This window comes from Phodopus roborovskii, unplaced genomic scaffold, assembly GCF_943737965.1.
Source record: "Phodopus roborovskii unplaced genomic scaffold, PHOROB, whole genome shotgun sequence".
Classification (NCBI taxonomy): domain Eukaryota; kingdom Metazoa; phylum Chordata; class Mammalia; order Rodentia; family Cricetidae; genus Phodopus; species Phodopus roborovskii.
In genome coordinates, this window is record NW_026126639.1 from 1166692 (window position 1) to 1189180 (window position 22489).

At 39.0% G+C, this 22489-nt stretch overlaps 1 protein-coding gene across 1 annotated transcript in view; it reads left to right on the forward strand.

Moving 5' to 3' along the window:
• The first annotated feature begins 5590 nt into the window (after window positions 1-5590).
• Window positions 5591-22489, forward strand: part of LOC127213150 (solute carrier organic anion transporter family member 1B2) — a 51628-nt gene continuing 34729 nt past the window's right edge. Inside the window, exons 1-2 of the mRNA XM_051173427.1 lie at window positions 5591-5615; window positions 9546-9698. Of these exons, the coding sequence (XP_051029384.1) occupies window positions 9615-9698 (84 nt within the window). The 5' untranslated portion in view covers window positions 5591-5615; window positions 9546-9614. The remainder of the gene's footprint in view (window positions 5616-9545; window positions 9699-22489) is intronic.

Genomic DNA, 22489 nt, shown 5'->3' on the forward strand with positions numbered 1-22489 from the left:
AGGATACAAGATTAACTAAAAAAAAAAAATCAGTACCCCTACTATATGCAAATGATAATGGGCTGAGAAAGAAGTCAGAAACACATTATCCTTTGCAATAGCCACAAACAATATTTAAAAAACATCTTTCATTCATTTCACCAAAAAAGTGAAAGACCTATATATCAAGAACTCTGGGTCTTTAAGGAAAGAAATTAAAGAAGATACCAGAAAATGGAAAGATCTCCAATGCTCTTGGATAGGTAGGGTCAACATAGTGAAAATGGCAATCTTGCCAAAAGCAATCTACAGATTCAATGCAATCCCAAGCAAAATCCCAGCACAATTCTCCACAGATCTTGAAAGAACAATCCTCAACTTTACATGGAAAACAAAAGACTTAGGATAGCTTAAACAACCCTGTACAATAATGGAACTTTGGCAAGCTCTACTATAGATCTGTAGTCCTGAAAACAACTTGGTATTGGCACAAAAGTATACAGGTAAACCAATGGAATTGAGTTGAAAACCCTGATATTAACCCACACACCTATGAACACCTGGTTTTTGATAAAGTAACTAAAAATTTACAATGGGAAAAGGAAGCATCTTCAACAAATAGTGTTGGCCCAAATGGATGCTGTCGTGTAGAAGACTGAAGATAGATCCATATCTATCACCATGCACAAAACTTAAGTCCAAATGAATCAAAGATTTCAACATAAACCCATCCACACTGAATCTTTTATAAGAGACAGTGGGAGGTACCCTTGAAGGAATTGGTGCTGGAGACTGCTTCCTGAACATAAGCCCAGTAGCACAGACATTGAGATTGACAATTAATAAATGGGACCTCCTGAAACTGAGAAGGTTCTGTAAGTTAAAGGACATAGTCAACAAGACAAAATGTCAGTCCACAGAAAGGGAAAATATCTTCACCAACCCCACATCTGATAGAGGGCTGATCTCCAAAATATACAATGAACTCAAGAAGCTAGTCACCAAAACACCAAATAATCCAATTAAAAAGTGGGGTACAGAATTAAGTAGAGAACTCTCAATAAAGGTTAAGTGAAGGACACTTAAGAAAGGGCTTAACACCCTTAGTCATCAGGGAAATAAAAATCAAAACAACTCTGAGATACCATCTTACTCCTGTCAGAATGACTAAAATAAAATATACCAATGACAACTTATGCTGGAGAGGATGTGGAGAAAGGGGAATGCCATTGCTAGTTGGAGTGCAAACTCTTGCAGCCACTTAGGAAATCGGTATGGCAGGTCCTCAGGAAAATGGGAATCAGTCTACCACAAGATCCAGCAATTCCACTCTTAGGCATATACCCAAAATGTGCACATTCATATAACTAGGACATATGTTCAACTATGTTCATAGCAGCATAATTTGTAGTAGCCAGAACCTGCAAGCAACTTAGATGCCCCTCAACTGAAGAATGGATAAAGCAAATGTGGTACATTTACCCAATGGAGTACTACTTAGCAGGGGGAAAATAAAAAGCAAAAAACAAAAAACAAACAAAAAAGCTCCAAACAAGGGGATCTTGAAATTCACAGGCAAATAGATGGAAATAGAAGAAACCATCCTGAGTGAGGTGACCCAGTCACAGAAAGAAGAACATGATATGTACTCACCCATATACAGATTTTAGACATAGAATAAAGGATCCTCAGCCTACAGTCCACACTGCCGGAGAAGCTGGGAAACAAGGAAGACCCTAAGAGATACACACATGGTCCCTCTCAGAAGTGGAATGGACAATATCTCCTGAGCAAATTGGGAGCAGGGATGGAGAGGAGAGGGAGTTAGATGAAAGGGAAGGGGAGAAGAGGAGGGGAGAGGCGAACATGAGGGAGCAGGAAATTTGAGTCAGGGGGAGAATAGAAAAGAACAAGAAAAGAGATACCACAAAAGAGGGAGCCAATATAGGTTTAAAGAGAAGTCTGGCACTAAGAAAATGTCCAGAGACCAACAAGGATGACCCCAACTTACAATCTAAGCAATAGTGGAGAGGCCTTCCCTGATAATGAGATTGATGACTACCTTATATGCCATCCTAGAGCCCTCATCTAGTAGCTGATGGAAGCAGAATCAGACACCCACTGCTTAACATTGAACAGAATTCCTTGAATCCAGTTGCAGAGAGGGAGGATCATGAGCAAAGGGGTCAAGACCAGACTGGAGAAACCCACAAAAACAGCTGATCTGAACAAGAAGGAGCTCATGGACCGCAGTCTGATAGTTTCAGATAGACGGGTATAGAACTTTGAAAATATGGCAGAATTCTGCCATGAGGCCACTGACTCGGCACGTTTTTATAGCTGTAAGGTTTTTATTATTATTTCAGCCTCCTTGTTTGTTATGAGTTTGTTTAAATTGGCTTAGAGTTGACTTAATTTTGGTGGTTTGGCTGAATCTATCCTTTTTTTTTTGATTTCCAGATTAATGAAATACAGGTTTTTAAACCTTCTAATATTAAAAATTTCTTTGGTGTCTGTTGCAAATTTTTCCTAGTTTTATTATGTTAAATTGAGTCCTCCTTTTCTTTTGTTAGTTGGGCTGAAGGTCAGGCAATCTTGTTTATCATCTCAAAGCGCCAAGTCTTAGACTATTTAATTCTTCTATTGCATTATTTTCTTTGTTTCTATTTTGTTAATCTCAGCTTTGAATTCTGAATTTTCTATTATTTCTTACCATTAACTTGGTGTGGACTTTTGTTTGTTTATGTTGCTCCATGAATCTAGCATCACTTTAATACCAAAGAAAGTAGGCACAGTCAAAAAATAAAACTACAGGCCGATATTTCTGATGAACATAGACTCAAAAAATGCTCTATAAAACATTTATTACCAAAATGCAGACATACATTTAAAAAAGATTATACACCAAGACCAACTTGGCTTTAGCCCTGAAATGCTAAGGTGGTTCAATATTCATTAGTCAATAAATGTAACAAACCACATACATGGACTTAAAGATAAAAATCCCATGATCATTTCAATAGAAACAGAAAAAAAAAAAACTCTTTAATAAAATCCAACGTGCCTTCCTGATAAAAGTTCTGGAGAATATAGGACTAGAAGAAACAAAGTTCAACATAATAAAAGCTGTGTACAGAAAGCACTCAGCCAACATAATCCTAAATGGACGAAAGCTTGAAGCAAGGAGGCGGGGATGTCCACTGTTCCCACACCAGTTACAAGTTGTTTTGAAACGCTAACTAGAGAAACAAAACAAAAGAAGGAAATTAAAGGGCTACAAATGGGGGGAAAAGTTAAACTATCTATTTGCAGATGACATGTACTATATTTTAGAAATCAGTATCTCATTCTTCACAGAAATAGAAAAAAAAAATCCTAAAATTCATACAGGACCACAAAAGACCCCAGATAGCCAAAATCATCCTGAGCAAAAAGAATAATGCTTAAGGGTTTGCCTTTCCACATTTTAAGATATATTACAGAGCCATAGTAATAAAGACAATATAGTATTGACACAAAAACAGATATATAGATCAATAGAATAAAACAGGTTCAAACATGAGTACATGTAACTTCAGATACTTAAAAAAAATTATTTAATTTTACATTCCAACCACAGTTCTCCCACCCACTCGGAGACCTCCCACCCTCCCTCACCTCTCTGCTAGCCCATGCCCAGTCCACTCCACTCTACATGAGGAGTTAACATAGTCTGGCACAATAGGTTGGGGCAGGGCCAGGCTCCTCTCCCATGCATTAAGACTGAGCATGGCATCACACCATAGGGAATGGACTCCAACAAGTTAGCTCATGTACCATGTTTGTGTCGTGGTCCTAATGCCAGGGCCCCCTCTGATAGTGCAAGCTTCACAACTGTCTCCCACATATGGAGGGTCTAGTTTGGTCCCCTGGAGTCATCACAGTTGTAGGTGTAGAATTCATGAGTTTCCGGGAGCATGGTTCAGCTGTCTCTGTAGGTTTCTCCATTATAATTTTGACCTTCCTTGCTCATATTTTCTCTCTTCCCTCTCTTTTTCCTGGATTCTTGAAGCTTGGCATGGTTCTTTGTTTAATATTTGACAAAGAGCAAAAACATTAACTTGATTAATAAATCTCCAACAAATCGTGCTGGAGAAACTAGATGTCCACATATAAAAGAATGAAATTAGATTCATATCTATCATCTTGCACAAAACTAACTCCCAATAGATAAAGGTCTAAACATGAATCTTTAATATTGAAATTGATAGAAGAAAGCACAGGTAGTACATTTACATGATACAGGCATTAAAAAAGGAACTTCCTGAATAGGACTCAATTTGCCCAAAAATTTAGATCAAGCACAGGCAAATAGGACTTTATAAAACTAAAAAATTCTGCATAATCAACCAGGTGACAAGGAAGCCCACAGAAATAGAGAGAAAATGTGCCATTTATACAGATATAAAGATTAATATTCAGAATATTTTACACTGACAAATTTATCCTACGAAGCTAGTGTTATCCAGATACCAAAACCAAGAAATGATACCATGGAAAAGAAAAATAAAGTCTAAGTGTAATGAACAGAGATACAAAAGTTCTCTCTGAAATACTTGAAATTGAACTCAGGTATATATTAAGATCATACATTATGACCAAGTGGTTTCACTCCAGGAAGGTTAGATTAGTTCTACGTATGTAAACTAATAAAAGTAGTACATAATATGAATAACTTAAGGACAGAAAGCACAATAATTTCAATTGCTGAATAGACATTTTTCAGTGTTCCAAGTGTCCCCATGATGAGTGTACTAGGGCCATTAGGAATACACCAACCATGTCTCAGAACAATAAAGGTTATATACAACAAACATAGAGTCAACATTAAATTAAATGGAGACAAACTGGGAATATATCCCCTAATTTCAGGAAAAGAGAAAGGCATATATTAAGGCTTTTATATTGATTTTATATCCTGAATCTCCAATTTAGATGCTGATTAGATCTAAGAGTTAGCTAGTAGACTCAGTAGCATGTTAAAAGTGTAGAAATCACACCATTTGCAAATAGAAATAATTTTCCTTCCTATTTTCTTCACATTAATGATGTCTTATTTTCTAATTACTATAGCCTTGTTTTTGAGTTCATTATGATAAAATGATCTTATAATCACATAAAAATATTTTAAGAATTCTATCCAAGAACCATAAAATGCTGTAAAACTATTTTCTTTCGAAAATAAAACAACCTGGCTTCATTTTTCAGAATCACATGTTTTTTTTGTTTTTTATTGGGAAGAATTTATATACCTCAGATAACATGTTGTATTTATAATCTCAATAATGTGCAATGAATTCAACTGAATATAAACTGCAAGGTCCTTCTAAAAACAAAACTTATTATTTTAGCATCAGCATAAGATAATGTATAAATTCTGAGACATTTTTAGTACAGCCTTGAAATGCAGGATGCAGGGGTGAATTTGTAGCTAGATCTTTGTTTGTTTTTTGCAATTTATGGGGGATGGTGACCTGACAAGATAGTTAATCATCATTGGACCAAGGGAAGGAAAGAAGCCAAGTGGCTTTAAAGAGGAACTTTCTAGGAGGATTAATGTTGGACATGCCACAAGTGCCGTAGACACCTGAGTTCAGGTAAGACGATTTGAGACTGCTTTCAACCTTTCTTTAGTGTACAATATTTCTACACAATACAAAGGGGGGATTCATGCTGCATGATTCAAATTGTATGGCTTGTGTCTTTAGTACAAAACCTATCACCAATCCATTCAGGAGACAGATGTGGCTCAGGGTTCCACAGACTCAACTTATAGCGAATAAAAGACAATTTACAAATAGAGTTGGTAAATCATTTCCCAGTTCTGTCTAGATAATTCGAATTTCAAGTCTGGGACAGGGAGCCTCGGGTTTCTTCCTTAATGTGCACTGTGGACAGTTATTTAACCAACCCTATGGGGTGATGAGTTGATTCTCACCCCCCCAACCTTCTTCTTTTTTTTTTTTTTTTTTTTTGTTTTTTTGTTTTAATTTTCTCTGACCTGGAAAAATAAGCTGCAGAACTAGATAGTAAACAGGAACAGGCAATGCCCCTGAGCTGCTTTGGTCTCTGTTTCCTGCCAGATGACATATTCTGTGTGATTCAGAAGGAAGGAATGGGAAGAGATTTTCCTGGTGGTTTTATTTCCAACTCAAAGACTTTCAAATTCTGACTAGCATAGTGCCTAGCACAAAGAAGACATCCAGGAATACTACTTTCCTTCCTCAGGTTATGAAGATTATGAGAAAATCGTTACTGTCAAAGTACAATGGGTGATAGGGATTTCCAGATCCCCAGGGAAGGTGTAGGGGAGCTTTTCCTTCTCTTCCTCAGTTCCCTGGGCAGATGGCTCCTTGTCTATGTTATATTCCTGTGACCCAGGAATCATTAATGCACACACACAGCAGCAGAGGCTGTGAGATTCTGATCCTGCTTCCCCTCAATCCACCTGGAAAGACTGTTCACCCCAGGATAGATTGGCATGGTCTATGGTCATATGTGAACACTTTGAAATACTCAGTCATTTAGAAACCAGAAACAACACATTCAGGTAAAAGTACATTCCACACCTCCAAATGAGACTTTAAATTTCAAGACTCAGAAAACAGATGCCATATGATTCTAACCAGACTGATCCTCTTACCTCCATGTTACTTATAAATCAGTTTACTTATACTGATTACTTTTAATCAGCACAGTGTTTATGAGAAACCAGGAGCAAAGGGTTATCTTTCCACCATCTTGCTGTGTATTTCCCCTCAAAGTCTAGATGTATGCAGAAGTTAGTATGTCTGTGGAAGGAGAGGAGTACAGAATGGGATGCTTGAATGAGGCACTCATCCCTGGAATATCAGACCAGCAGTGATCGTTTCAGTGGAGATAATAAAAATAGTGAAGAGAGACCACTGGGGAAGATATACAACCTGTAAATGAAGATTTCCTTTACAAGAGACTTCAAAAGGGCAGAGAGCCATCTTCCTGAAATGTTGGCTTCACGTGTAGAGTGGACTGAAAATAAAAGTTTAAATAAGAGCTGAACTTAGGGTTGTGAGGCCACCAAATGGGAAACGCAAATTGTATTTTGCATGGTATATGGATCTCTGAAAGATTCTTAGGCCAGATGGAGTGTGCATGGGAAGACAGGCAAGGATGATAAGAGGTTCATTCAATGTAGGATGAACCTGGATGGAAGGGTTGAGAAAGCAGCCTTTCAGGGGTTTGAGAATACATGCAAACATAGATTTAAAGCAAAGCAAGGCAACCCACTATACGAGCCAAGCCAACATAAAATTACCTTGTGAAAGCACGGCACAACGCTGGGAAACTTATAAGGGGATTTCTTATGAGCCTAGCATTACAAGGTTGATTTTTTTGCTTCTGCCTCTGCACCCAGGAGCTGAGCAGAAGCAGGCGTTAGTTTGGCTAGACCAAGCGAAGAAAATGGTGTGACTGGAGTTCAGTTATGTGTAAATAAGCATGCATTCCCATGATCTGCATATGTTTGTATTTGTCAAAGCTGGACTTGAATTGCAAATCCTACTCCTCCACCTCACAACTGCTAGGATTACAGGCATATACCGCCAAGTCCAGCAATAGCCATGTGTTACAAATTAATGCGGTAGGAATAAATTTTTAAAATATATGGGCAGTAGGGAGCTAGCTCAATTGGTAAATAAGGAAGTCTGAAAGTACAAAGACGTGACTTCATCGCACAGAACCTACATAAAAAAGAATCTGGATGTGGTGGTATGCAGTCCCAGAACTTCATGGTGGAGACAGGTAGAACTGTGGGACTCACTGGCCAGCTAACCTAGGTGAGTTCTAGGCTGGTAAGAGACTCTGTCAAAAAATGAAAAGAACAACATAACAAAATTACAGCTGAGGTTGATCTCTGATCTCCACATGCATATCCCCCACATATAAACTTACATGCACATGCGTCTGTGTACCTGGATATACACACATACAATATATACACCTAAATGCAGACACATGCACTTGCACACAGATGACTGTGCACACACACACACACGCAAGGAAAGGAAAGCGATAAGCATTAATGGGTAATACATACAGTTGACCCTCTCTATTTGTAGACTGTATTTCAGCAAACTTCCTACTCATGACACAAAAATCATGACTGCAGGTGCTTCGTGGCCAATGGCCAACATGAGCCAAGTGATGGAAACCAAACCAGGCTTTTAGTGGAGGGCATCGGTGGATTGTTGGTGGAAGTCATAGGAGGTTCGACAACACTTTGCCATTTGAGTGTCAATGCCTGACCTGTTCACAGTGTATCTTGTAAATACTCTGCATTTTTGTGCCATAAGGCAAAGCCCAGTCAAGGGTTCTTTCATGAAAAAGTGTCTGACAGAGAGCAAAACTATAATTTGAACGTGTGTGTGTGTGTGTGTGTGTGTGTGTGTGAAATAAGCTTTAGGCTGGCTTGACCAAGCATTTTATGCACTACTACTCCAATGTTAATGATGTGAGAATATGCTCAAGAAAGTAATTTTCAACAGCAATATACACAAACAATTACTTATTAGTTAATTGATTAAACTGCTGTGACACAAGGTACCCATAAACATGCCCTGATATGTTTTCTAGAATCAGTGTTTAGATGTTTACTAATTGCATGTTCTAATCAATTTTACAGCCTATAACCAGCATGAATAGTTACAATCAACTGTATACTTACCATGTAGTAAACATGCTATATAATGGGCACATTCCCCCAGATAATGTTTGTATTTAAGACACACAAATATGCCTTTCTGCATACATGTATAAACAAGTGTATGCTTCCTAAATCTTATGAAAAATACATTAGTTGACATAAATGAACTGAAGGAAGAAAATTGTTTATTTCCTATTAAGAATAGAGACTCAAGATGGTTGATTGGTTGTGCATGCCTTTAATCCCAGCACTAGGAAGACAGAGGCAGGCTGGTCTCTGTGGGTTCGAGACCAGCCTGGTCTACAGAGCAAGTTCCAGCAGGGCTAGAGATGCACAGAGAAACCATATCTTGAAAAAATGGAAAAAGGAATAGGAACTATAAAACACTTAAAATATAGTTTCTCTTATACCAAACACTTGTAGGAATGTGGTTTACAGTAGTAAAGCATAAAGAAGGATTCTGACTGTTCTTAACCTCATGCGTTTTCAATCATCTTTTCTCTTGGGGTATAAATAACATCTCAAGATAAATCAAATAAGGTCAAAATCCTAGTGTCTAAAATTTAATGTTTTCATTCATTGCAAATATAAACAAACCATATTGACCTCACTGGTTTTACATTTTCCTTCATAAATTTACCAACTTAAATTTAAAAATCTCCCTCAGGTTAGAACTTTGTATTTTTCTTTCTTAATTTTGTATCCAGAATTTACCTAGTCCAGTGGTTGAGAGCCCAAATCTTTGTAGACATCACTGTTAGAAAGGTTGGTTTGGGCATGACTTTTTCTCATTTCTAAATTATATATTGTTAAAGTCCAATAAACGACACCGTCTCTCCCTCTGTAGGGGATCATTTCAACGGAAGCATTTACCAACAGTGATTGCAGATAGTCCCATCACATCCACGATTCCATCATGGACCAAACTCTGTATTCAAGCAAAATAGTAGAGGACCAACCTTCCAGAACAAAGAAAACAAGGCGATGTGATGGCTTCAAGGTAGGATGAGTGCCATAGTGCCAAACAAAGATAGGTGCAGAGGGAGTTTTTACTTATAGAAAAGGAAACAGTAATTCAAAAGAAATCATGTTTCAAGTTAGAATTTTCATTGAAGTATAAAACTTGAACAGCATGATCTATTTTAAATTCAGGTAAGTTTTTCCTTTGGTGATTTTTTTTTCCTTTTTTATTTTAAATTTGAAACAGGGTTGTTTTACATGTTAATCCCAGTTCCCTCACCCTCCCACCCTCCCATAGCAACCCCACCAAACCCCAGCTTGTCCTCTTTCTGATCCCCAGGGAAGGTGAGGCCTTCCATGGGGAGTCTTCAAATTCTGTCATATCATTGGGGGCAGGGCCTAGCCCTCCCACATGTGTCTAGGCTGAGAAAGTCTCGCTTTAAGTGGGATGGGCTCCCAAAGTCCATTCGTATACTAGGGATAAATTCTGATCCATTACTAGAGGGCCCATAGACTGTCCAGATCTCCTAACACCCACATTCAGGGTGTCTAGGTCCATCCTATGCTGGTTTCCCAGCTGTCAGATCAGGGTCCATGAGCTCCCCTTTGTTTAGGTCAGTAGTTTTTGTGGATTTCTCCAGCCTGGTCTTGACCCCTTTGCTCATCACTCCTCCCTCTCTGTAATTGGATCCCATGAGTTCAGCAAGTGTTTGGCTGTGGGTGTCTGCTTCTGCTTCCATCAGCTACTAGATGAAGTCTCTAGGATGGCATATAAGGTAGTTGTCAATCTCATTATAGGGGAAGGGCATTAAAGGTAGCCTCTCCACTATTTCTTAGATTGTTAGTTGGGTTCATCCTTGTTGATCTCTGGTCATTCCCCTAGTGCCAATTTCTCCTTAAATCTATAATGGCTACTTCTATTATGGTATCTCTTTTATTATTCTATTATTTCCTTGTCTCAATCTTCCTGTTCCCTCATGCTCACCTCTCCCCTCCCTTTCTCCCTTTCCCTTTCTTCTAACTCCCTCTTCCCTCCCTCTATGCTCCCAGTTTGCTCAGGAGATCTTGTCCCTTTCTCCAGGGGGACATGTATATACAGACAGTAAAGGGGCTGAGAAAGAAATCAGAGAAGCATCACTCTTTACAATAGACACAGACAACATAAAATATCTTGGGGTAACACTTACCAAGCAAGTGAAAGAACTACATAATAAGAACTCTGAGTCTTTAAAGACAATACCAGAAAATGGAAAGATCTCCCATGCGCTTGGATAGGTACGGTCAACATAGTAAAACTGGCAATCATGCCAAAAGCAATCTACAGATTCAATGCAATCCCCATCAAGATCTTCACAATTCTTCACAGACCTTGAAAGAATAATACTCAACTTTATATGGAAAAACAAAAGACACAGGATAGCCAAAACTTCCCTGTACAATAAAGGAACTTCTGGGGACATCACCATCCCTGACTTCAAAGTCTATTACAGTGCTACAGTCCTGAGAACAGTTGGTACCGGCACAAAAATAGACAGGTAGATGATGGAATCTAATAGAAAACACTGATATTCATCCACACACCTATAAACACATGGTTTTTGATAAAGCAACTAAAACTATACATTGGAAAAAGGAAGCATCTTCAACAAATAGCCATGGCACAAATGGATGCTGGCCTATAGAAGACTGAAGATAGATCCATATCTATCACCATGCACAAAACTTAAGTCCAAATGGATCAAAGACCTCAACATAAATCCGTCCACACTGAACCTCTTACAAGAAAAAAGGAGGAGGTACCCTTGAAGGAATTGGTACAGGAGATCACTTCCTGAACATAAGACAGTATCACAGACACTGAGATTGACAATTAATAAATGGGACCTCCTGAAACTGAGAAGCTTCTATAAGGCAAAGGGCACAGTCAACAAAACAAAAGGGCAGCCCACAGAATGGGAAAACATATTCACCAACCCCACATCTGACAAAGGGCTGATTTCCAAAATATACAAAGAACTCAGGAAAATAATCCAATTAAAAAGTGGGGTACAGAACTAAATGGAGAATTCTCAATAGAGGAATCTCAAATGGCTGAAAGACCCTTAAGAAATTGCTCAACATCCTTAGCCATCAGGGAAATGCAAATCAAAACAACTGTGAGATACCATCTTACTCCTGTCAGATTGGCTAAAATCAAAAACACCAAAGACAGTTTATGCTGGAGAGGATGTGGAATAAGGGGCACACTCCTACACTGCTGGTGGAAGTGTAAACTCATACAGCCACTTTGGAAATTAGTATAGGGGTTCCTCAGCAAAATGGAAATTAGTCTACATGAAGATCCAGTAATCCCACTCCTAGGCATATACGCAAAAGATGTGCATTCATACAAGGACATCTGTTCAACTATGTTTATAGCAGCATTATTTGTAATAGCCAGAAACTGGACTCAACCTAAATGCCCCTCAACTAAAGAATGCATGGAAAAGTTTGGTACATTTACACATGGGAGTACTGCTCAGTGGAAAAACACAATTGAATCCTGAAATTTGCAGGGAAATGAATGAAACTTGAAGAAACAATCCTGAGTGATGTAACCCACTCCCAAAAAGACAAACACGGTATGTACTCACTCATATACGAATTTTAGATATAGAGCAAAGGATCTCCAGCCTATATTTCATGCCAGCAGAAAAGCTAGGGAACAAGCAGAACCCTAAGACATGCATGGGGCTCTGGAAAAGGGGAAAGCAACAAGATCCCCCTTTGGTGATTTTTCATATGAAATATTTTTGAATAATTTATTTTTATATTCCAAGCCCAGTTTCCATCCCCCCTCTTCTCTCCCTCCCCCACTCTCCCCCACCTCCCATTTGCTTCTCAGAGAGGGTAAGGCCTTCCCTAGGAAGTCTAATAAGTCTGCCCCATCATCTTGCTGAGGCAGGACCAAGGCCTCCCAAGCCCCTGTGTCTGGCTGGGCATGCTATCTCTCCATACAGAATGGGCTCCGCTGGGTCAGTTTGTGCATTACCGTTAGATCTTGGACCCACTGCCAGTGTCCTCACATATTGAACCTGTAGCACTGGGGTGATCTTCATATTTGCATATTCATTAATATTGGAAAGTTAGAAATATTTTGTGTCCCCTCTGGTTCTTGACATAACTATAAATGTAGTTAAAAAACTGTGTGTGTGAGAGAGATATATAAAATAGTCTTAAAATGAAAATAAATTAGTATCTATAAGTTATCTTTCCTTAGTATTTTTTTTTTAATTCTTGTAACCAAAGAACATAATCTGATAAGAGAATTTGCTATTAACAAAATGGACTTTGTACCAAGACCTAATTGAAAACTTAATAGTCCTTTAATTTTTCTCATCTGAAAGCATACTGATTCTGATCTTGATTCTTGGGACAAAACTATGGGAAATTGATGATATAGTCAACTTCAAACACAGAAAAAAAGAATTTTCTTAGCAGTGTGACATGAAGGATCCAAGTCAGCAAAGGGGAAATGTCTGACCCAAATCACCCACCTCATAAAATAAAAACAACCTATGGACACAAGACAAAGTCTCAAAACCTTGTAAAGGACAAGATATCAACCATGGGTGCCCTTCTCCAGCATGTTAAACCCTTGACCTAGATAAACTTGATGTCTTAAGTAGCTGAGTGCAGATAACAAAGGTAATAATTAATGGCAAGGATGTTGTAAAAACTAAAAAATTCCCTTTAACTTTGTCCAGAGAACACAAAGTCTATTTGTTTTCAGTAGCTTCTGGCAAAGTCTGCTCTGATGAAATATCTGAATAAGGTTTAAGCTGAAGGAAAGTTCAGAGACACCACTGATTACCATACTGCCATGATGCAGGGACAATGGAAGTTCTGGGTGTTGCGTTGTGTTATGGTTGGTGATGTCACTTCTGTGTATATAGTGAAGTAATATCTCCCATAGAATGTCAGGAAAAGAGGCTCAGAGTCAAGCATTAGATGTTAATGTATAGCACATTACCTGTAGCCTAACTCAGAAGATAGAGAAGGCAATAGTAATAATAGCTAACATTTATTAAACTCTTACTGTATGTCAGGTGCTAGTCTCCTCTTTTATTCTGCAAATGGACTTTTTCTTTATTATAGTTCTATTAATCAGATATAATCATCTCCATTTTATAGCAGTGGAGAGAAGCCTTAGGTGTACCAAGAGAAAATGGCTTTCCTTACATCTTGTTTACTTGGGTTTCCATTGCTGTGATAAAGACCGTGGCCAAAGCAGTTGGAGGAGAAAGGGGTTTATTTCACCTTGCATTTCCAGGTTACAGTCTGCCACTGAGGGGAGACAGGGCAGACTTTAGCAGGGCAGCAATCCAGGGGCGTAACTAAAGCAGGGACCATGCTCTCACTGGCTTGCTCCACATGGTTTACTCAGTCTGCCCAAGGATTGCACCATTCCCCATGGGCTTGCCAGTCCCTTGTCTGTCAATCATCAATCAAGAAAATTTCCTATGGACATTCTTACAAGAAATCCGATAGAAGCATTTTCTCAAATGAGGTTCCTCTTCCCACTAGCTCTAACGTATGCTGAGTTGACCAAAACTATCCATCCTAGGACTCAACTGTTGTAGTTAGTTATCTTAGTTAATGTTCTAGTATTCTGAAAAGGCATCATTACCGAGCAAAGTCTTATAAAGCAAAGCATTTCATTGGAAACTTGCTTGCGGTTTTAGGGAGTTCGTCTGTGATCAGCATAGTGGAAGACAGGCATGGCACTCTGGCAGAACCTGAGTGCTTTTCAGGCAGTGGGGCTAAGAGAGAGAGGTGGGAAAAATGATTTATAGAGAGGCTGGGCGTGGCATGGGCTTTTGCAACTTCAAAGCCCACTCCTGGTGTCACCTACTCCAGCAAAGCCACACCTCTTAATATTTCCTTAGCAGTTTCACTGACAGAGCACAAAGCATTAACTATACAAGGCTATGGGGAACATTCTCATCTAAATCATCATAGTTGGGAGCAAAGCCTGGCCTGAGGCATCTTCGTAACTATGTCCCATATTACCAAAGTAACTGGGTTTATATAATGCTAGTACCTGCCAGGTTCTATGGAAAGTTTTGAATTTGTCACTCTACTTGAATCACTCTTCAGGTGGTCACACTTAATCAGACCCATGTACCAACCCACACTCAGGATGGCACCCACAGATCTAGTGGGTACAAATGACTAAGAGTGAAGAAGATAATGAAGTCACATAGCAATGTGTTTTGATACATGATGATGCTATCAGTCTTTGTACTGAGCTACCTAGGTTACAAAGAGCCTACCACTTCTCATCTCTTTAGATTCTTGTTCCTCTATACGACAATATACATTCTTCAATAGTACAAAACTATTGTGTTATCACCTCAAACCAAAAGAAAACAGAGGGAAAATTTGCCTTTCCCAATTCCAGTTCTAGACCAGTGTGAGTGAAGGATGCAAGTCATGTCCTTATTCTTTCCACAGGACATATGTAGCTTTCCTCTACCAATCCTACTAGGTTAGTACTTATTTTAAAACAGATGCATATGTCTTGGCATATATGATTGCTCAAAATCCCTAGTTGACTGTAGTTACATATTGTGTGTTACATGATGTGTGTTACAAGCAGTTTTCCCACCAGCCTGGTCCCGGAGTTGTGTCAGCCCCCCAAATAACATACAGAGATGCTGTATCAGATACAGAGTTGTTGGCCTGTTACTAGCATTTCTTATTGCCTAGCTCAGTCTTAAATATTAACCCATTTCTATTCATCTAAATGTTTCCATGTGATCTTGGCTTACCAGAGAGAGGGTCCAGACTTCTCTCAAGTCCCTACATCTTGACTCTCCTCCACTACATCTCCTGGAATCCTCCTTGTCTCCTAGTCCCACCTATCTTGCTTTCCTATTGGCCACCAGGGTTTTATTCATTAACCAATCAGAGAAACATATTTACAGAATTACATCCCCCTTCAGTTGTGAGCCACCATGCAGATACTGGACAATGAACTGAGATTTCCTGGTAGAGCAGCTACTGCTCTTAACCACTGAGCCGTCTCTCAAGTCCCCTGCAGTAGATTTTTGGCAGTTCTATTTTCTTACTCTGAGTATCTCATGGGAAAACTTGTCTTTCAGCTCTGTCATCTAAAGCATGATATTCTACTTTTACTTACTTTATAGGCTAGTAAAGTAAGTTCAGTTTTTGTATAAATTTACTAGGGACTATTTTTCAGGGTGAAGACCAAAGATTTCATGTAAGGCGAGGAGCCTGAGAATGAAGAACTGTAGTCACCAGGCAGTCATCCCCTGGTCTTTCCACACTTTGTCAAACATGCTTAAGTTAGAGTTTCCTGCCTTCAAGAGAAAGAAGCTTCTCTTGGAGTATAGGCTTGTTGAGGGTGTTGCTTCTAGAAGAGAAACCCAAAACCTCATAAACAGAAGTCTTTCTCCAGGTTCTCTGCTGGGCAGGACCCTAAGATGTTGGCATTTTACCCTATAAGGCTCTGCCACTGAAATCTGAGTAGCCCAGTAGTTGCTACTAACCTCACACTTAGTAGTAGAGACAGACTGTATGAATACAACTTAAAATACTATGGAGCCATGCATCTTAATGGAGGAAGTAGGAAGACATTTGAAGAGAAAGCCAAGACTAAATTCACAGGCTTGTAGTCTAGGGATAAAGGGAAATGTGAATATAGGCTTATGTCTATTTAATTGATCAGATCTCTGGGTCCTAAGAGTTTCCATATTTCTTAAAGCACAGTGCTCATTAATGAGTCCTGAAAATAGTAAATCATGCTCAGAGTACCCACTTGAAATCTTAGCAATTGGCAGACAGAGGTGCAACAATTCTAGATACGTGGTCCATGTAGTCTGTACACTAAGACCTTGTCACTATCGGTGTGTGTGTGTTCCAAATCCTCTGCAATTCTAGTATAATTTTAACATTGTATTAAAATGATTCTATTAAGCAAAAAAAATTATGACCAAATTTCACAGCATAAGTAAAAGTAAAGCTCTTAACTATAGGAGGGCAGGGAAACAGCTTATCAAGAAAGGCTCTACTGAGTGAAAATATTCCTACCATGTCTGAAGACCTGAGTTAAATTATAGGAACTGCATACATACAGGAGGAGAGACTCCAGCAAGTTGTCCTCTGACTTCTACAATCACTGTGGCACATAGGCACCAACGTAAACACAACAAATAAAACGCCCAGAAAGCAAAAGTTACAAATATGTGGGAAATGCTCCAAGAATTAAAGATCTTTATTTGGCTACTCACAAAACCACTCCTATCCAAACTGCCTGCAGAGTGAGTTCTGTCCGCAAGACCCCTCTGTTTCTCTGACCTCTAATACCAACATTCCACAAACAGCACCACAGAACAGAAACTACAGAACAAAATCTGCCCTTGTCCTTGTCCACGAATCACCTTTGTACCCTCTGGAATTTCAGGTGTCTGTAGCCTTCTTTCTTACAGTCCATCTCTAGTTATTTATTCTGCTTAACCATGAGCTCAGTTTTGTTAACATTTTCTTTCTTTCATCTTCATTGTGTCTGTCAGAATTGACCCACTACATTTCATCTCCTAGGAAATATTTTTTGAAAAGTTTTGATTTTATTTATCATGTGTGCATGTATGAGAGGTGTGTGTGTGTGTGTGCGTGTGCATGTGCTCGCGCGCATGTGTGCACACACATAGGACGCATGCGTGCTCAGGGATGCATGTTGTGGTACACGTGGAGACTAAAGGAAAACATGAAGGAGTTGGTTCTTGCCTTCCATCACGCGGATCCTGGGATGATCAACTCAGAGCATCGTGTATCTGCTGAGCATGTGACATCTTTATGTTGTATTTAAAATGTGAACTGGCTTCCCGATGCTGGGCCTCTTTGTACCTTCCCAGGTTCTCTCTCTCTCTCTGTCTCTGTCTCTGTCTCTCTGTCTCTCTCTCTCTCTCTGTCATCCTTCCCTCCCTCCCCTTTCTATCTGCTTTTCAAAATGTCTCAGGCTCTTCAGTGGCCCTGAAGCTTTCACTGCTTCCTGTTTCTCTCTAAATACTGTTTCTTCTTTAATGTGTAAATTTCTTTGAGCCCTAAAGATTTAACTCGGTTATTAACAGCTATATCTATAAAACTTCACCTTTGAGGGGCTCGGTCACTTTTTGCTTGGTATTTCGTAACATAGACTTACGTTGGTGATAGGACTCAGTCCATGCCACACTGTTTGCCTCTGGCTCTTTGTCCCCATGTGACTTTGGTTTTCTTAGGGATATTCGTGGCTTATTTTTCTGTCCATGACCTTTTGCTCCATTCTCGACACTAATGTCGAGAAAAGCAAGTACCTTACTATAATTGTGGCTAATGTTTGTTGAGCAAATAAGTTGCGATACAGAGGAGGCTCCCGAGTCCATCAAAACTGCATACAGGGACTCAGTACAACATGGAACAGTCACCGGACTTCAAGCCTAGATCTCTGGCCAAAATAAATAAATAAACCCCTGCCAGAATTGTGGGTAAATATAGACTTTACCTCCTCTTAGTCCTGTCAATTCTAGTTTAAGACCTACTGAGCTGGAACTGTGACTAGGTGTCTAAAAACACTGGCTGCTCTTCGAGAGGACCCACGTTCAGTTCTCAGCATCCACAAGTTCATTTATAACTATTTGTTACTCTAGTTCCAAGGGATGCGATGCCCTCTTTTGGTCCCCACGGGCACTGCATGCACTTGACACACTGACACACAGGCAAAGAAAGCACTGACACACAGAGTGAAACGATTGTTAAACGAGTTCAAATCTGCTGTGTGACAGTGAACACTTTTCTCTGTTTGAAGCCTCACACACCGAAATGTACCCCCATGCCTGTCTTTCAGGGTATTTTTATGAGAGGCTTCAACTCTTTTCTTTGACACTTGGTGAACTTCCATTATTCTTTCTCTAAACTTCAGCTTCTCATTAAGAACGGGGCTGGAGTGACCATTTCAGAACAATATAGTAAGCACAAGAGTATGCATATTCTCAATCTAAAGAAATTTGCTATCTATATGCAATATCCTATACCCTCATAATATCCCAGGGATTGGAGACCCCTGTGCCTGGTAAGTTTATGTCTGCTACCTATTTCTCCTTATAAAAATAATTTAGGGTTTTCTGTGAAATTCAGGGTGCTGAATGTTTCTTTTAAGATTGGAATCATGAACGACACAAAACCTTTCTCTGAAGTTTTGGATCAAGACTTGTCCTTGGGTATACTTCTGTCTTCATTACTAAGATTCCCTGGATTACTGGAAGTATTTCTATTGTTTTCATCGAACCAGAAGCTCTCATAGTTAGGGTTTAGATGAGAATATTCTGTGTTTCTTTCATAATCAACACATTATCCTATTATTACACTAATGATTCATTAGTGTAGATGTCTTTTGTAGTATCTTGCATAGAAATGGGTTTAACTCTAGCAGAACAATTGTGTTTTTATATCAATGAACTAATAGCAGAGATTTCAACTATAGAAAAAATTAAAAGATGAGGGTAGAGAAAGATCAAACCTTTAAAGTCACTCATTAAGTTACATATTTTGGTTAAGTTCTGAGAATGGTATTATATATTATCCTTTGCCTGGACTTAAGTCCTGTATTTTCTAGAGAGATGAGCAAAATACACATTTAAAGATATATTTATTTATTTTATGTGCATGTGTATGTATAAGTAAGTGTATGTGTGTGCTTCATGTCCCTGCAGGTGTCCAGGAGGGCCGTAAGATCCCCTGGAAGAGGGGTTCCTGAAGATCATATGCAGCAGTGTAGGTGTTGGGAACCAAATCGCAGTCATTAGAAAGAACACCAAGTGCTCTTTTGAGTAACCTCCCCATCCAATGTTTATTACTTTGAAAAGTCTGTTATTTACAATGGGGATTCAAGCTGTGATGTTCTGTTAAACTATACTAGAGAAGATGAATAAACAGCATGAACACAAACCTGTATGAGTAGATGCCTAATAAACATTATGAAATAATAAGAATAGTTTGGAGGAACCATTACCACCTTAACTCAGGGGAAAAAATGGGAGAAAAAGAAGATGGTAGAGAGAAAGAAGAAAAGGAAATTGGAGGTTGTACTTTAAAGAGATGCACAAACAAGTCTATATATCAGTGGGAGGGCCAATAATGGTAAAGCCACATGTGAATTAAGAAATTGATTAAAAGTATTATTTTTTTATTAAGATAACTGTTTCCACTGATAAATCTAGTAGGTCATTCTGTATTTAAAATAATGAAGACTATGGAAAAGTAAGGCATACATGGTCCCAGTTTAAAAGGCTGATGCTAGAGAATTACAGGAACCATGGAATTTGAGGCCAATGGGTAGTGTGGTGAGATCCCATTTCAGGTAAGAAAGGAAGAAAAGAAAGAAAGAAAGAAAGAAAGAAAGAAAGAAAGAAAGAAAGAAAGAAAGAAAGAAAGAGAGGGAGGGAGGGAGACAGTGCAACTGGCCTCAAAAGATATGAGAATTAAATAAATTTACATCTGAGAAGAAGTGATACAAAATCTGTGCAAGTGTTCACTGTTTGTCACTACCACGTGACTGAAGCATGACCTTGGAATGATAAATGGTCCTCTGCAAGAAAAAGTTGACTTAACCACTCAACCATCTCTCCAGTCAGATTTTATTTGATTCTTTGACAACTTCATAAATACATTTATTGAGCCTGGGGCACGCTTTAACTTCCCATTTCCCTCTCTCACCCTTCCCTCTATAATTCCTCTTCCTCCCCCATGTAACCCTCCTACTGGAGACACTTCCCAAGAGTATGCACATTATCAGTCCTTCGCTGACTCTTCTTCTTTACTTTAGCACAATGACCTCAACTTTCATCCACAAGATAGCATGTGCTAAGACTTCTTTATAAAACCGTGAACAAAAGTCTAATGTGAATTATGTATGCATATATATCCATTTTACTTATTCATCTGATAGTCAGATATGGATTGATTTTCTTTTCTTGGCTACTGTAAGCAATGCTGTTTCATGGACTATATTGAAGTCAGAAAATGTGAGGTATGACTTTCTACTCAATACTGCTTTAGGCTTTGGGTTCATACAAATTTGAGAGGATTCTGTACCTTTCTCTCCTTCCCTCAGCCTCCTCCCCATCCCTGCCTGCAGTGTGTAACAATATGATGATATTCATGATGAGAGCACAGATCTTCACCTTGCTTCTTATCTTCTACAGAGTGTCAGAAGTTCCCTGTTGAGAACAATGCTCCTTATGGGCTTACACATATGGTTTCTATATTGAATTAGCCCCTTCCTTTTTCTAGTTAGTGTGTGTGTATTAGTTACTTTCCTATCGCTGTGCTAAAACATCATGATCAGATAAACTATTAGGGAAAAGAACGTATTTAGAGCGTACAGGTCCAGAGGGTCAGCGCCTATGACTATCGTGGCAAGAAGCATGGCAGAAACCTGACAGGCACAGCTGGAGAAGTAGCTAGGAGTTTACATATTGAGACATACCATGAGACAGACAGAGCTAACTGGGAAAGGACTGGGCTTGTGAAACCTCAAGCCCAACCCCCAGTGACACACTTCATCCAACAAGGCCACACTTCCTAATCCTTCCATAGAAGTTCCACCAAATGGGAACAAAGTATTCAAATATTTGAGCCTATCATACTCATTCTCATTCAAAGCACCTTACTCTGTTTCTACGGTGAAAAGGTGTAGTACTTTGTGTGATTTCTTTTTTCCTGCATTTATTGAGATAATCTCAAGGTTTCCATCATTTATTTGTTAATGTGGAGATTTAGACTGCCTGAAATTTATAGGATGGATCATTCCGTTCATTCTTGGTTTGAGAATCTCCCCGGCAAGCAATTTTAAAAGATTAAAAAGATTCCAATTATCTCCCCCACCCACCATGATAGAATTAAATGAGAAACCAATAGAAAAATAAAGGTAGGAATGTTTTTGTAATAGTTTGTTCTTTAAAAGAAAATGGAAGTAAAAACACAGTATTTGAAATGAACGAATGCAATGGAGTCAAACACATGGAAGTAAAGTTGGCCTCGCTGCCATGTTCTCAGGGTGCTGTTGCATTCTCCTTGCTAGCACAGTGGTTAAGCATTTATGCTTCAGTATTCATCAGGGACGCTGGACCACGGTCTTCTTCTCTTGTGTCATCATCTCATGTACACATCAGGGTGATGGTGAGGGCACTGAGTGTGGGAGTATCCTTTTCTCTGTGCTCCTTTGAGAGACTTTGGAAATAATTTAATTCACTTCTAACCGTTTGCTACAATTCTCGGTAAAGCCATGCGGTACGGGTTCTTCTTGGGGGGCATTCTCGTTAAGTCTCCACCCCCGTCGCTAGTTACCTGTGTGCTCAAACTTGCTATTGTTTCCTGGGTCAGTTTTGCAGATTGTGTGCCTCTAGGGATTTATTTCAGTTTGTTGCAATCTAGTCTGTCATAGTACCTTTTACATTGTTTTTTTAATGTTTAAGCCATACATTATATGTTTCCTCCTTCATTTCTAATTTAAGATGTTTAAGTTTTCTCTCTGTTTTTTACTCCTTCCTTCATTTTTATAATTTTGCATTTTGTTGATTCCTCTTTTCCTAGACCATTCAGGGGGAAAATGATGTTGTTTGAGACCTTTATTCTTTTGAGAAACAGTCCCTTTTCCTTTTTTCTTATTTTCACTGCATCCCATTAATTCTGAACTGTTGTGCTTTTAACTTCCATTTACTTCCAGGTGTTTTCTAAACTACTCTGAAATTTCTTCATTATCCACCAGTTGTTCAAGAATGTGTGGTTTAA